At 49.6% G+C, this 15000-nt stretch overlaps 1 protein-coding gene across 2 annotated transcripts in view; it reads right to left on the bottom strand.

Annotated features, from left to right (window-relative positions):
* The window catches only part of smyd3 (SET and MYND domain containing 3), an 84702-nt gene that overhangs the window by 26000 nt on the left and 43702 nt on the right, over nucleotides 1-15000 (bottom strand). For both annotated transcript variants that reach the window (XM_066675987.1, XM_066675988.1), the window contains exons 6-7: nucleotides 6493-6560; nucleotides 5648-5750 (exon numbers count right to left, since the gene is read on the bottom strand). In XM_066675987.1, coding sequence (XP_066532084.1) covers nucleotides 5648-5750; nucleotides 6493-6560 — 171 coding nt within the window. The remainder of the gene's footprint in view (nucleotides 1-5647; nucleotides 5751-6492; nucleotides 6561-15000) is intronic.

The following is a 15000-nucleotide window of genomic DNA, read 5'->3' as shown; positions in this document are numbered from 1 at the left end:
TGCCAGAGCATCAGGTTTGTCACAGTCCACACCAGCAGATGCTATTAGGTCCTTCACTGTGATCAGACCTGCGCTCCTCATCCTCTCAGACTGTCCATGGTTACTCCCGTCTGTCAAGGAGAGTCGAGCCCCGTGGAGAACTGGTTCCTTCAGAAGCCAGTAGACAGAGTTTGCTGGTGTCTGTTTTTCCACCTTGTATAAAGTCCATGTTTTAAAAACACTGCTGTAAAAGAGAGGGAGTCCATAAAAAGACAGTTGATCAGGGTTCACTAAAAAGACGCTCTCCTCCAGGCCCAGTCCACCAGCCTTGCTCTAAACAGCCTTCGCCACGTTCCTCCACAGGGCCTGCGCAGGACCGTATAAAACTTTTTGTAAAAACTGAAGCCTAAAAGTTGCCCTTCTGCTCTCGAGGTGTATGACACCCTGACCCCCCTCGTCTCTAGATAAATACAGGACACTTCTTTTGACCCAGTGGAGTTTATCCCAAATCAACAATAAAAGCTTGAATCCCCTTTAAAAGGCCTCGTGGAGGTTCCAGGACGGCCAAACGATGCCAGAGGGACGACGCTATTAAATTATTGACTATGAGTGTTCTCCCCCTAAAAGACATGTTCGGTAAAATCCATTTCCATTTACTCAGTCTGTTCTGTACGTCCCGTAACACACCTTCCCAATTTTTCTTTTCAGTATTTTGATTTCCTAAAAACACCCCCAAATATTTAAAACCTCCCTTGGACCAAGTTAGTCCCTCTGGCAAAGCCGGCTCTCCACCGTCCCAGTCCCCCACCAGCAAACCCTCACTCTTCCCCCAGTTCACTCTCGCAGAGGAGATCAGAGCAAAGTCCTTAAAAGTGTTGTGTAAAACAGAAACGTCTCTGGCTCCAGTGACTCCTACTACCACATCGTCTGCATACGCAGCTAAATAAAACCGTGGGATGTTCTCAGCCATTACAACTCCACTGAGGTTTCTCCTCACACAGTGGAGCATTGGCTCAATGGCCAGAGCGTACAGCATCCCCGACAATGAACAGCCCTGTCTGACTCCCCTCTGCACGGTGAAAGGGGCACACAAACCACCATTGACCTTCAATACACTCTCAATGTCCTCGTAAAGCACCTTTATCATGGAAGTAAACCCTGGTGAGAAACCAAAAGCATCAAAAGTATTCCACAAATATTGATGCTCCACTCTGTCAAAGGCTTTTTCCTGATCTAAGGAGAGGAGCCCAAAAGGGGGCCCCGACCCAGACACTTCCAAAATGTCTCTAATGAGCGAGATATTATCATGGATCGATCTGCCAGGGACGCAGTGAGCCTGATCCGTGTGTGTGACCTGCCCCATCACCTCCTTCAGGCGATTCGCCAGGACTTTAGAGAGGACTTTATAATCAACGCACAGCAAACTCACAGGCCTCCAGTTTTTAACCTCGCTGAGGTCGCCTTTCTTAGGCAGCAGGTCGAGGACCGCTCTCCTGCAGCTCAACGGCAGTCGTCCTCCGACCAGGCTGTCATTGAGCACAGCCAGCAAATCCCCCCCCACCACGTCCCAGAAAGATTTATAAAACTCAACCGGGAGGCCATCGATGCCCTTCCCTGTTGCCATGCCCTGTAACGCTCTCTGTAGTTCCTGCATGGTTATCACCCGCTCTAGCTCCTCGTTCTGTTCGGGTGATACCTGCGGTAGTCCGTCATAGAACTGCTGTGAGATTAACCCGTCCTCTCTATACTCACTAGAGTACAGCTCCGAAAAAAAGCCCACAGCCCGCCTTCTGATCTCCGCTGGGTCCGTCAGCTCCCGGCCGTCAGCGGAGCGGAGGCAGTGAATGAACCTGCTCTGTCCGTTCTTTTTCTCCAGACTGAAGAAAAACTTCGATGGGGCATCCATCTCAGAAATGTGTTGGAAACGAGATCTGATCAATGCTCCCTGCGCTCTCACCCCCAGCAGATCTGCCAAAGACGTTCTTTTATTTTGAAGTGTCTGGATGTGACCCTGTTCCCCACTGGACTCCACCAAATTCTGAAGAAACACTATCTCCTTCTCAAGCTCAGTGACAGAGTGTTTGATGCTGTTGGTGACATTGAGAGTGTATTGTTTACAAAACATCTGGATCTGCACTTTGCCGATGTCCCACCACCGCTGCAGAGACTCAAACCTGTCCCTGTTCAACCTCCACGTGTCCCACAACAAACTAAAACAAATTTTAAAATGAAGATCATCCACTAGGGTCGTGTTAAAATGCCAGTGCGCACTTTTAGACTTGACAGAGTTTATATAAACACTACCAATCACCAGAGAGTGATCAGTGAACCCCACAGGTAAAATACTGCAGTTTTTAAAAACCTGTGACTGGTGTTTAAAACAATAAAACCTGTCTAATCTAAAGCCAGAGAAATAAACCCCTCCCGAGTGTGTGCCCATGTGTATTGTCGAACCGTGCCATGTTTATTTCTCCACACATCTGTCAGATCATGTCTCTCAATTAAATCATTTAAAACGCGTCTGGACGCAGGATCAGGTTCAATATGATTCCTGAAGTGCAGTTAAAATCACCCCCTACCACCAGGAAATGATCAGTGTCACACTTTTCTAATGTCTCAGAAAGCTTCTCCAGAAAAGCACACCTCTCCCTCGGCAGCACAGGCGCGTAAACACACACTAACACCAGGTGAACCTTCTCAAAACTAGCTGTGATTTTTAAAAGCCGTCCCTCCACCACTTCCTCGTAAACATAAGACTGCGGTAAAAAACCTTTCGAGAAGAGCACAGCTCCTCCAGCAGTGGTGGAACTCCCGTGTCCCATCACCACCGTGCCCCCCCACTCCCTGTGCCAGTCCGCCTCATTCCGCCTGTCGCTGTGTGTCTCCTGTACCATAGCAACATCCACCCGTTTAACCCTCAGCAGCTCAAACAGTGCCGCTCTTTTCCTCACGTCCCTCGCCCCGTTCAGATTCAGTGTTGAGATTTTAACGTCACACATTCCTAACAAAAAAATGGCTAACAACCAACTCAGCGCGAGAGCCACGAGACAGAGCTCAGGTCTTCGCGTCATCATCGCGTTCTAGTTGCATGCGGACTTTCAACAGTAGTTTTTTGAGCCGATGTATCTCGGGCTCCCTATCCCCCCCTCCCCTTCATTTCTCATAAAACCCTTCACAGACGTAATAAACAGCTCTAGATTCGGAAAAAAGTCTTCAACTTTGACGTTCCGTTTACCTTTGGTGTCATCGAGGAACCTGCACCTGCTCCACGCTGTACACCCCCACTTTACCCGCCTTCTTCTCGGTGAGAGAGGAGTCCGAGGAGTCGCACTCGTATTCCGAGGCCGAATTCTCGGACTCACTGCCTGTCGCCTGAGACTGAGACTGAGACGGAGACTGTGACTGAGACTGTGACTGAGACTGAGACGGAGACTGTGACTGAGACTGTGACTGTGACTGAGACTGTGACTGAGACTGAGACTGAGACTGTGACTGAGACGGAAGTGGAGACGGAGACGCTGGGGGTTTAGTTGGTTTAGATTTTTTGGCGCGTTTGTTGGACTTAGCCTTGTTTGCCGGCCTCTTAAACACAGGCTCTTTCCCCTTTGTCTCCTCACTCAGCACCTGTTCTTCCACCTCCATTTCAGTCACCTGCTCTGCCCCTACATCCCCCTGTTCCTCAGTGACCTCCTGACTGTCCGCCTGCACCTGATCCCCATTCCCTTCACCCTCACGACCACTGTGTCCTTCTCCATCATTCGCCCCGAGCCCGGCCGCGTTTCCCGCCTCTCCGTCAGCCGAGGCCTCCGGCTGATTTCCGCCGGCGGGAGCCGTTTCGGCGTGACTCGGTCCGGGCTGAGGCTCTGCGGCCTTATTCGGACAAGATCTCACCAAATGTCCTTCTAAACCACATCCAAAACACTTCATCGTAGCAGTCGTGGCATAAACTACATAATCAAACTTATCAATCCTAAACTTTATGGCCAAATTTAGATCCTCATCATTATTCTTTAAAACCATAAACACCCTCCTCCTGAACGAGACGACATGCTGCAGCAGCGGAGATTTACAGCCCAAAGGGATTTTATAAACCGTAGAAACAATCTGTCCGTGTGGGGAGAGCTCGCGCAGTAACATCTCGTCTTTAACAAACGGGGGGACGTTGCTAATGATAACTTTCCTCGCCGGATTAACGAGGGGAAACACCGCTGTGTGTGTACCTTTCAAAACAATACCCTTTTCTACCAGTGCGTTCACCTTCTCTACCGCATCCAAAAACATAACGATGGCCCATTCATTCTAGAGGCCGTCTGAACAGCGCCATGTCCCACCACCACCCCCGCCGCTAAACTACACTCCTCCACCGAGCAATCCACTCCAACCGGCACTTGACGCCATGCCAGCGAGAAAGCTCTTCAATGACGAACCACCCCATACCCCCCCTACACCCGGCCGAGGCTTAGAGAAAAAACCCCTCACCCCGTTGCCCCTAAACCCCTCACCCCTCTGTGCCCAAACAACAAACAAACACACTACAGACAAAAAACTAGTGAAAAAAGAGTTAGAAACCGTAAATAAACCGAAAAAGATCCGGTCGCTCTCACAAACCGCACTCCGCTCACTCAGACGCTCACGCATGCGCAGAGAGAGAGAGAGAGAGTGAGGGAGTCTGTATTAAAGTGTGACAGTAATGTCCTTCACTCCAGTTTGATTTTGAAACTAAAGGCGTCTTCTATTGGTCAAGGCCTCCGGAGTCAGACTGAGGGCTTTAATCATTACAGCATTCAACCAGCTTCAATCGAACAGAACCTTACCCCCGGGACTACATTAACACACACACACACACACACACACACACACACACGTCTCAGCACTGCCTCCTGTTTCTCGCGGGGAGTTCAGCGGGGTCTGCACTCTCTCAGTCCTGTCTGTGCCAGTGAGGACATGTCCCCTGAGAGGGGACAGAGTGCTGGACGTGAGCGTGATTGTGGATGTCTCCATGGAGACACTCTCACACAGAGGGAGCGCTGTGCTGCGGTCGTAGGTCCGAGTCCTAAAGATCTCCCTACAGCACCGAGCTCCAGTGCGCGACTGGATCACACCACGGTCCGGTGTCAGCGTTTATTATTATTATCAGGTTTAAGACACAAAAAACAAGAAAAATGATTTGTTTATCAACCTTCCACAAGGAGAAACAGTTCCATTCCTTCCGACATTCCTCTTTCCCCTTTCCAGTGAAGTCTGGATTTAGAACCGGTTCCGATCAGGGTTTCTGAGTCGTGGTTCTCTGCAGCGAGCCGCTCTGTGTTAGCAGCGTTTCAGAAGGGAGCCGAGGCTGCGTTACTCAGAGCTGCTCTGGCTATAATCGGGCTGAGTTGGAGATAAAGGACGAGAGTCAGGACAGAGTCATGGTTTATCCACTGTTCACAGCGCGGTCAGATCACAGTGAGATATGAAAGCCCCCTGCGGTCCTGTGGGCACTGACGCTGTTGCTAGGTTACGTGTGTATAAGGCGTGATATCAGAAGGGCTTTGGTCAGAATGAGATAATCACAGCCAATCACACAGCAGGGGCGGGACAAACTGTGGTGTAATGGTCATTAATATGTCAGATTTTAAATTAAGGTTATTATTATTAATAATAAGATGATTATTAGCATGTTGTTTACCTCCTCGTGTTTCGGGATGTTCCGTACGGCTCGGAGCTGCAGTCTCTTCCCCAAAAACACCATCACACAGTTCGGCCTACAGTCGTGATTCAACAGAGAAAAACTACACCCCCCCCACACACACACACACACATACACACACACACAAACACACACACACACAGTATAAATATATTTTAGAAGCCCTGCTTTAATACACTGAGTTTCTGAGTGAAAATCACATACTCTTCAGATTCTCTGGTGATTTACTGAACTCTGTATATTTCCATTTATTACATTTCTGCTGTTTGCGTTATATACGTCACCACCAGGGGGCGTATCCACAAATGACACACAGTTATTTACACTTTCTCTAAACAGACAAAAGATTCCTGTGCAGTGGAGAACTGGAGGATAGGACTGACTGTGTGTGTGTGTGTGTGTGTGTGTGTGTGTGTTTGTGTGGCAGTGAGATGTACACTGGTCTAAATTGGGATCAGGAATAATCTCCAGGTTGTTATTTTTCCGGACGACAGGGTGGGCTGAGCCTCGGGGATGTAGTGGAGCTAGTGTGTGTGTGTGTTGGGGCCATAGTAGGGCTAGTGTGTGTGTGTGTTGAGGGTGGGGTGGGGTGCTGTGGGGGGCTCTGACTCCCTGTGTGTTTGACTGCTTGGGGCTTTAGCGTTTAGCGGTTAGCATTTAGCTGTTAGCGCCAGTTGCCAGGGAGACAGACTGATCACTTGACACCTCAAATCCCCCAGCATGCACCAGGAGGATTAGCCCAGGAGCTACTGCAGGTAGAGAGAGAGAGATGATGTGGTGTGTGTGAGTGTGTGTTTGGTTGTGGACCTGTGCAAGTAACTCACCTGGGGTAGAGTCCCACGCCGACATCCTGCAGCTCTCCGTCACACACACTGAAACAGTTACAGCTCACCTACACAACACAACAACACAACAGTGTGATGTCAAAGCTGTGGGGCAGTCTCTGGGGGAGTGTGATGTCAGAGATGGGGGCGGTCTCTTGGGAAGTGTGATGTCAGAGCTGGGTGCGGTCTCTGGGGGAGTGTGATGTCAGAGCTGAGGGGTGGTTTCTGAGGGGGTGTGATGTCAGAGCTGGGTGCAGTCTCTGGGGGAGTGTGATGTCAGAAGTGGGGGCGGTCTCTGGAGGAGTGTGATGTCAGAGCTGGGGGCGGTCTCTTGGGAAGTGTGATGTCAGAAGTGGGGGCGGACTCTGGAGGAGTGTGATGTCAGAGCTGAGGGGTGGTTTCTGGGGGAGTGTGATGTCAGAGCTGAGGGGTGGTTTCTGGGGGAGTGTGATGTCAGAGGTGAGGGTGTTCTCTGGCAGAGTGTGATGTCAGAAGTGGGGGCGGTCTCTGGAGGAGTGTGATTGTCACGGCTGCACAGGGAGGACGAGGTGACGGACGTAAACGCAAGGAACTTTATTAACAGAATCAAAATAAACACGGGTAGATACATGGAAACTAGACAAGACTATACTATGAATTAACCAAAGACAGACAGGAGACACCCCATGGGGGCGTTCTCTGGACGAGTGTGATGTAAGAGCTGGGGGCGGTCTCTGAGGAAGTGGGTGTGTCCTCCAGGCGTTTCCCTGCTTCAGGAACGGAGTGGAGCTTTACGGATTCGGCTTCAGATTCACACCCACCACGCTACCCTCACTACCACCCTACACTGCCCCCTCACTGCACCCTCACCCTCATTACCACCCTACACTGCCCCCTCACACACTCTGACGGAGCGCTGCTGTCAGAGACAAGAGACCATCGTTACATTCATCCTGGAAAAGAAGAGTTCCCTCTGTTTTACAATTCTAACACATCAGTAATCTCAGGAGAGAGGGGGGGGGGGGTTGAGTGAGACAGACACAGAGACTCTCTCTCTCTCTCTTTTCTCTGTATCAGGAGCATGTCGATCTCCCAGTGTGTGTAATGGAGTTTGTGGAGGGTGCTGTTATAAATAGCTGAACTTGTGTTTCATGTCCTTTTAAGGGTACACTTACAGCTCCACACACACACACACTCTCATCTCTGTCTCCATCAGTCTCTCAACTCTGTCTCCATCACTCTCTCAACTCTGTCTCCATCACTCTCTCAACATCACTCTCTCAACTCTGTCTCCATCACACTCATCTCTGTCTCCATCATTCTCTCACCCTGTCTCCATCACTCTCTCAACTCTGTCTCCATCACTCTCATCTCTCCATCACTCTCTCATCTTTCTCTCCATCACACTCTCATCTCTCCATCACCCTCTCAACTCTGTCTCCATTACTCTCTCATCTGTCTCCATCACTCTCATCTGTCTCCATCACGCTCTCATCTCTCCATCACACTCTCATCTGCCTCCATCACTCTGATCTCTCCATCACTCTTTCGTCTCTCCATCACCCTCTCAACTCTGTCTCCATCACTCTCTCATCTCTCAATCACTCTCTCATCTTTCTCTCTATCACCCTCTCAACTCTGTCTCCATCACTCTCATCTCTGTCTCCATCGCTCTCTCAACATCACTCTCTCCACTCTGTCTCCATCACTCTCTCATCTCTGTCTCCATCACTCTCTCATCTCTGTCTCCATCACTCTCTCATCTGTCTCCATCACTCTCTCATCTCTCCATCACACTCTCATCTGTCTCCATCACACTCTCATCTCTCCATCACTCTCTCATCTCTCCATCACTCTCTCGTCTCTCCATCACCCTCTCAACTCTGTCTCCATCACTCTCATCTCTGTCTCCATCACTCTCTCATTTGTCTCCATCACTCTCTCGTCTCTCCATCACCCTCTCAACTCTGTCTCCATCACTCTCATCTCTGTCTCCATCACTCTCTCATCTGTCTCCATCACTCTCTCATCTCTGTCTCCTTCATTCTCACATCTGTCTCCATCACTCTCATCTCCCAATCACTCTCTCATCTTTCTCTCCATTACACTCTCATCTCTCCATCACCCTCTCAACTCTGTCTCCATCACTTTCTCATCTCTGCCTCCATTACTCTGTTTCCATCACTCTCTCATCTCTGTCTCCATCACTCTCTCATCTCTGTCTCCATTACACTCTCATCTCTGTCTCCATCAGTCTCTCAACTCTCTCTCCACTCTGTCTCCATCACTCCATCACTCTTATCTCTGTCTCCATCACACTTTCATCTGTCTCCATCACTCTCATCTCTCCATCACTCTCATCTCTCCATCACTCTCTCGTCTCTCCATCACCCTCTCAACTCTGTATCCATCACTCTCATCTCTGTCTCCATCACTCTTTCATCTGTCTCATCACTCTCTCATCTCTGTCTCCATCATTCTCACATCTGTCTCCATCACACTCATCTCTCAATCACTCTCTCATCTTTCTCTCCATCACCCTCTCATCTCTCCATCACCTTCTCATCTCTGTCTCCATCACTCTCTCATCTTTGTCTCCATCACACTCTCATTTCTCCATCACTCTCTCATCTGTCTCCATCACTCTCTCATCTCTCCATCACCCTCTCATCTCTTTCTCCATCACTCTCATCTGTCTCCATCACACTCTTCTCTGTCTCCATCACTCTCTCATGTCTCCATCACCCTCTCATCTTTGTCCCCATCACTCTCTCATCTCTCCATCACTCTCTCATCTGTCTCCATCACTCTCTCATCTCTCCATCATTCTCTCATCTCTGTCTCTATCAGTCTCTCATCTCTCCATCACCCTCTCATCTGTCTCCATCACCCTCTCATCTCTGTCTCTGCCACACTCTCATCTATCCATCTCTCTTGTCTCTCCATCACCCTCTCATCTGTCTCCATCACTCTCTCATCTCTCCATCACACTCTCATCTGTCTCCATCACTCTCTCATTTCTGTCTCTACCACTCTATCATCTCTCAATCACTCTCTCATCTCTCCAACACCCTGTCATTTGTCTCAATCACTCTCTCATCTCTGTCTTCATCACTCTCTCATGTCTCCATCACCCTCTCATCTCTGTCTCCATCACTCTCTCATCTCTCCATCACCCTCTCATCTCTGTCTCCATCACTCTCTCATCTCTCCATCACTCTTTCGTCTCTCCATCACCCTCTCAACTCTGTCTCCATCACTCTCTCATCTCTCCATCACCCTCTCATCTCTGTCTTCATCAGACTCTCATCTCTGTCTCCGCCACTCTCTCATCTCTCAATCACTCTCTCATCTCTCCAGCACCATGTGGAAAATATAAACCTTTGGGTTTGAATACAAGCTTCAAACAGAAAAAAACAAACTAAAACTAAACTAAAACTGAACAGAAACAAACAGAAAGAGCCAGAGTACAGCACCCAGACCCAGAAACATAGAACTACACATAAGAGCAAACACCTGGAAGAGGTGACTAGAGGGCAGAGCAACGAAGGAGACACTGGGGGAACACTGATGAGAGGGCACTGATCATAATCTCGCTCTGAAATTTGATTTCATTCTTGAATGGTTTTCTCCTCTTGGTTTTAAAGACTTCCTCTTTTCTCTCAGCCCCTTTCTCCGCTCTGTTCATCTGTGACTCTCTCGCTCTGTCTCCGCTCTGTTCATCTGTGACTCTCTCTCTCTGTCTCCACTCTGTTCATCTCTGACTCTCTCTCTGTGACTCTCTCTGTCTCCACTCTGTTCATCTGTGACTCTCTCTCTGTCTCCTCTCTGTTCATCTGTGACTCTCTCTCTCTGTCTCCACTCTGTTCATCTGTGACTCTCTCTCTGTGACTCTCTCTGTCTCCACTCTGTTCATCTGTGACTCTCTCTCTCTGTCTCCACTCTGTTCATCTGTGACTCTCTCTCTGTCTCCACTCTGTTCATCTCTGACTCTCTCTCTGTGACTCTCTCTGTCTCCACTCTGTTCATCTGTGACTCTCTCTCTGTCTCCGCTCTGTTCATCTGTGACTCTCTCTCTGTCTCCGCTCTGTTCATCTGTGACTCTCTCTCTCTGTCTCCACTCTGTTCATCTGTGACTCTCTCTCTGTCTCCTCTCTGTTCATCTGTGACTCTCTCTCTCTGTCTCCACTCTGTTCATCTCTGACTCTCTCTCTGTGACTCTCTCTGTCTCCACTCTGTTCATCTGTGACTCTCTCTCTGTCTCCTCTCTCTTCATCTGTGACTCTCTCTCTCTGTCTCCACTCTGTTCATCTCTGACTCTCTCTGTCTCCACTCTGTTCATCTGTGATTCTCTCTCTGTCTCCTCTCTGTTCATCTGTGACTCTCTCTCTCTGTCTCCACTCTGTTCATCTGTGACTCTCTCTGTCTCCACTCTGTTCATCTGTGACTCTCTCTCTCTGTCTCCACTCTGTTCATCTGTGACTCTCTCTCTGTCTCCACTCTGTTCATCTCTGACTCTCTCTCTGTGACTCTCTCTGTCTCCACTCTGTTCATCTGTGACTCTCTCTCTGTCTCCGCTCTGTTCATCTGTGACTCTCTCTCTGTCTCCGCTCTGTTCATCTGTGACTCTCTCTCTCTGTCTCCACTCTGTTCATCTGTGACTCTCTCTCTGTCTCCGCTCTGTTCATCTGTGACTCTCTCTCTCTGTCTCCACTCTGTTCATCTGTGACTCTATCTCTGTCTCCGCTCTGTTCATCTGTGACTCTCTCTCTCTGTCTCCACTCTGTTCATCTGTGACTCTCTCTCTGTCTCCGCTCTGTTCATCTGTGACTCTCTCTCTCTGTCTCCACTCTGTTCATCTGTGACTCTCTCTCTGTCTCCGCTCTGTTCATCTGTGACTCTCTCTCTCTGTCTCCACTCTGTTCATCTGTGACTCTATCTCTGTCTCCGCTCTGTTCATCTGTGACTCTCTCTCTCTGTCTCCACTCTGTTCATCTGTGACTCTCTCTCTGTCTCCGCTCTGTTCATCTGTGACTCTCACTCTCTGTCTCCACTCTGTTCATCTGTGACTCTCTCTCTGTCTCCGCTCTGTTCATCTGTGACTCTCTCTCTCTGTCTCCACTCTGTTCATCTGTGACTCTCTCTCTGTCTCCTCTCTGTTCATCTGTGACTCTCTCTCTGTCTCCTCTCTGTTCATCTGTGACTCTCTCTCTGTCTCCTCTCTGTTCATCTGTGACTCTCTCTCTCTGTCTCCACTCTGTTCATCTGTGACTCTCTCTCTGTCTCCTCTCTGTTCATCTGTGACTCTCTCTCTGTCTCCTCTCTGTTCATCTGTGACTCTCTCTCTCTGTCTCCACTCTGTTCATCTGTGACTCTCTCTCTCTGTCTCCACTCTGTTCATCTGTGACTCTCTCTCTGTCTCCGCTCTGTTCATCTGTTACTCTCTCTCTCTGTCTCCTCTTTGTTCATCTGTGACTCTCTCTCTGTGACTCTCTCTGTCTCCACTCTGTTCATCTGTGACTCTCTCTGCTCCCTGTCTTTCCTGAACTCTGATGGACTCTGGCAGGTCTGTGTTCACTCAGACAGCAATGATGATTTACCCATGTCCCATGTCTCAGTCTCAGACTCACATTCCAGCAGCTGACAGCTTTAACACAACAACAGCTGAACACACCACTGCATTCCTGCAGCAGCTCGGGGATCTCACAACAGCGGAGAGAGAGAACACACACACACACCTCACTAACCCCGCTAACCCTGCTAATCCTCCAGCAGGAGTTGTGCACGTGAGAGAGCAGAGAAAGTGGGTCAGAACCAACACAACAGCAGTGATTTCATCAGATTCCAGAGAACACTCAGCGGGTCTCAACTGTCTGGACCTTCTGTAAACTGCAGTTAAACAGGACTCTGTGCTGCGTTCATTCTCCTGAATCTTTATGTAACGACATGATCAGCACAACTGGATTGTACTCTGTAAACATAAACACAGGTAGAGTCTGATGCCTGCAGAGTGCTCCAGAAAAGTGGAGAGGGGACTCAGAGAGGGGGCGGGGTCACGACTCAGAGAGAGGATGGGGTCATGACTCAGAGAGGGGGCGGGGTCACGACTCAGAGAGGGGTCGGGGTTACATCTCAGAGAGGGGGCGGGGTCACAACTCAGAGAGGGTGGGGTCAGGACTCAGAGAGGGGGCGGGGTTACATCTCAGAGAGGGGGCGGGGTCACAACTCAGAGAGGGTGAGGTCAGGACTCAGAGAGAGGGCAGAGTCATGACTCAGAGAAGGGTCACGTCTCAGAGAGGGGGCGGGGTCAAGACTGAGAGAGGAGGCGGGGTCATGACTCAGAGAGAGGGCGGGGTCATGACTCAGAGGGGGTGGGGTCAGGACTCAGAGAGGAGGCGGGGTCACTACTCAGAGAGGGGGCGGGTCAGGACTCAGAGAGGGGGTGGGGTCATGACTCAGAGAGGGGGCGTGGTCACGACTCAGAGAAGGGGTGTGGTCACGACTCCGAGAGGGGGCGGAGGTCTCCCACCCACAACACTACGGAAGACTCTAACTCAGAAATCTCAGTCTGTGTTGGACAAGGTCGGACACCACTATAGAATGAGCCTGACCTTCCAGCCCTCAGATGGCTCTGCAGGAGAAACCCTTCTCCCTCTGTGATTAATCCAGACACACGGGCTCTGGACGACGGCCATCTCAGAGGCTCATTACATTCCCAGAATTCCTGAGACGACTCCTGTCCTCCCACTGGGAACACACCTCCACCCCCACCACGTCATTCTGCTTCTCTTCCTGTTTACCGTCAGCTCCAGATGTTACAGCCACCTGCTTCTCCAACACCCTGGCCACTTTATTGGAAACACCCCCTCATCATATTTGTGTTTTATTTCAGAGTTGAGTCCCTGAGCTTAGTGTCAGACTGCCGTCAGTGTTTTAAATCCCACTCCCAGGGCCTGTGCGGTGTGTTTTATCGCCGTGGAGAGGAAAGCAGGGTGTGTTTATTATCAGGAGAATTTTATTCTTTAAGAATATCGACTTCATTCTGAAAATCCTCGTTATTCTGTAACTGTCTCCAAGTCAGAGCCTCGGAGAGCACACCCTGCCTCTTTAAAGCAGGTTCTGTAGGAACGTGCGGGAGGGCAGGCGTGTGTTCATTATCTGTATGGAACGGTGATCCGCAGTGGGGGTGATGGGCGTGTGCGGAGAGCCCGGTCTCTGAGAGATTAAAGGGCAGATCGCCTGCGTTTCTCTTTGATGCAGTTTCTCTGGAATATTACTCTGCCTCCGGGTCGACCTTCACCACGGCGCTCCGTCAGAGAGATCAGAGAACAAAGACTCAGAGAGGTGAGAAAGAGAGAGAGAGAGAGAGGGAGAGAGGGAGAGTGTGCACTTCATTTCTTTCATTTCACTCAGACACACCACCAAATCTCTCCCTCTGGTCCTGTCAATCCCTGTTTGACTCTGTTCCTAGAAAGCAACAGACACACACACACACACACACACACACACACACGCACACAAAGCCTAGAACAAAGACAAACGCAGGTACAGCCGTGTGTAAAGTCAGAGACCACCCTCCATTTAATTTCCAAATCCGCCGTCGTGCCCTGGAGACGATTCTGAGCAGATCAGATCAGACGTGAGATCATCTCCCAGAGCCGAGAAGGAGAAAACACAGATGAGAAACGCAGGTCAAACTCTCCCTGAATATGCAGTGTCCCCTCCGTCTCGTCACCAGATGACACCTGGTGTGAGGGGCGTACTGAGACGGTGAAGAGGGGCTGAGACAGGACTGAGACAAATGGATCTGTATCACGCTTTTCACAAGAGAGTGTCACAGAGCAGCTTCACAGACGACATCCAGAATATGAACTAAATCTGAATTAATAATTAATAACCCCAGGGGAGGAACCAACAGCAGCAGGAAAAACTCCCTCAAAACTGTCTCTCTGTCTGAGTCTGTCTCTCTGCCTGAGTCTGGCTTTGAGTCTGTCTCTCTGTCTGAGTCAGTACCTGTCTCTTTGTCTGATTCTTTCTCTCTGTCTCTGTCTGAGACTGTGCCTGTCTCTTTGTGAATTTATCTCTGTTTATCTGTCAGAGTCTGTCTCTCTGTCTCTGTCCAAGTCAGTACCTGTCTCTTTGTCTGAGTCTCTATCTCTGAGTCTGTCTCTCCATCTGTTTTGTCTGAGTCTGTCCATTTGGATCAGTTTGTCCCTGCCCTGTGCCAATTTGTCTCTGTCTGTCTGCCTCTGTCTGTCTCTGTACCATGCAGTGTAGCCTCACCCAGGAGAGTGAGACGGTTTCTGCAGAGAGGAGGAACACACCCCTGATTAACCCTTTCAGATCTGGGAGAAAAGTTAGAGTAATGCATTCGTGTAAACTCTGAATATGTAAATGAGTGAATGTGTGAATATTTAATGAAGCCGTTGTTGGAGCGATGCAGACAGAACTAAAATTACAACAAACCACAGACAACAGCAGCACTCGTCTCACTGAACACTTCTGACCCAGATCGCAGCACCTCACTTC

The sequence above is a fragment of the Hoplias malabaricus genome, chromosome 1 (assembly GCF_029633855.1).
Source record: "Hoplias malabaricus isolate fHopMal1 chromosome 1, fHopMal1.hap1, whole genome shotgun sequence".
Lineage (NCBI taxonomy): Eukaryota > Metazoa > Chordata > Actinopteri > Characiformes > Erythrinidae > Hoplias > Hoplias malabaricus.
Note: the sequence above shows the minus strand (reverse complement) of the source record. Positions and strands in the feature narration are given on the sequence as shown.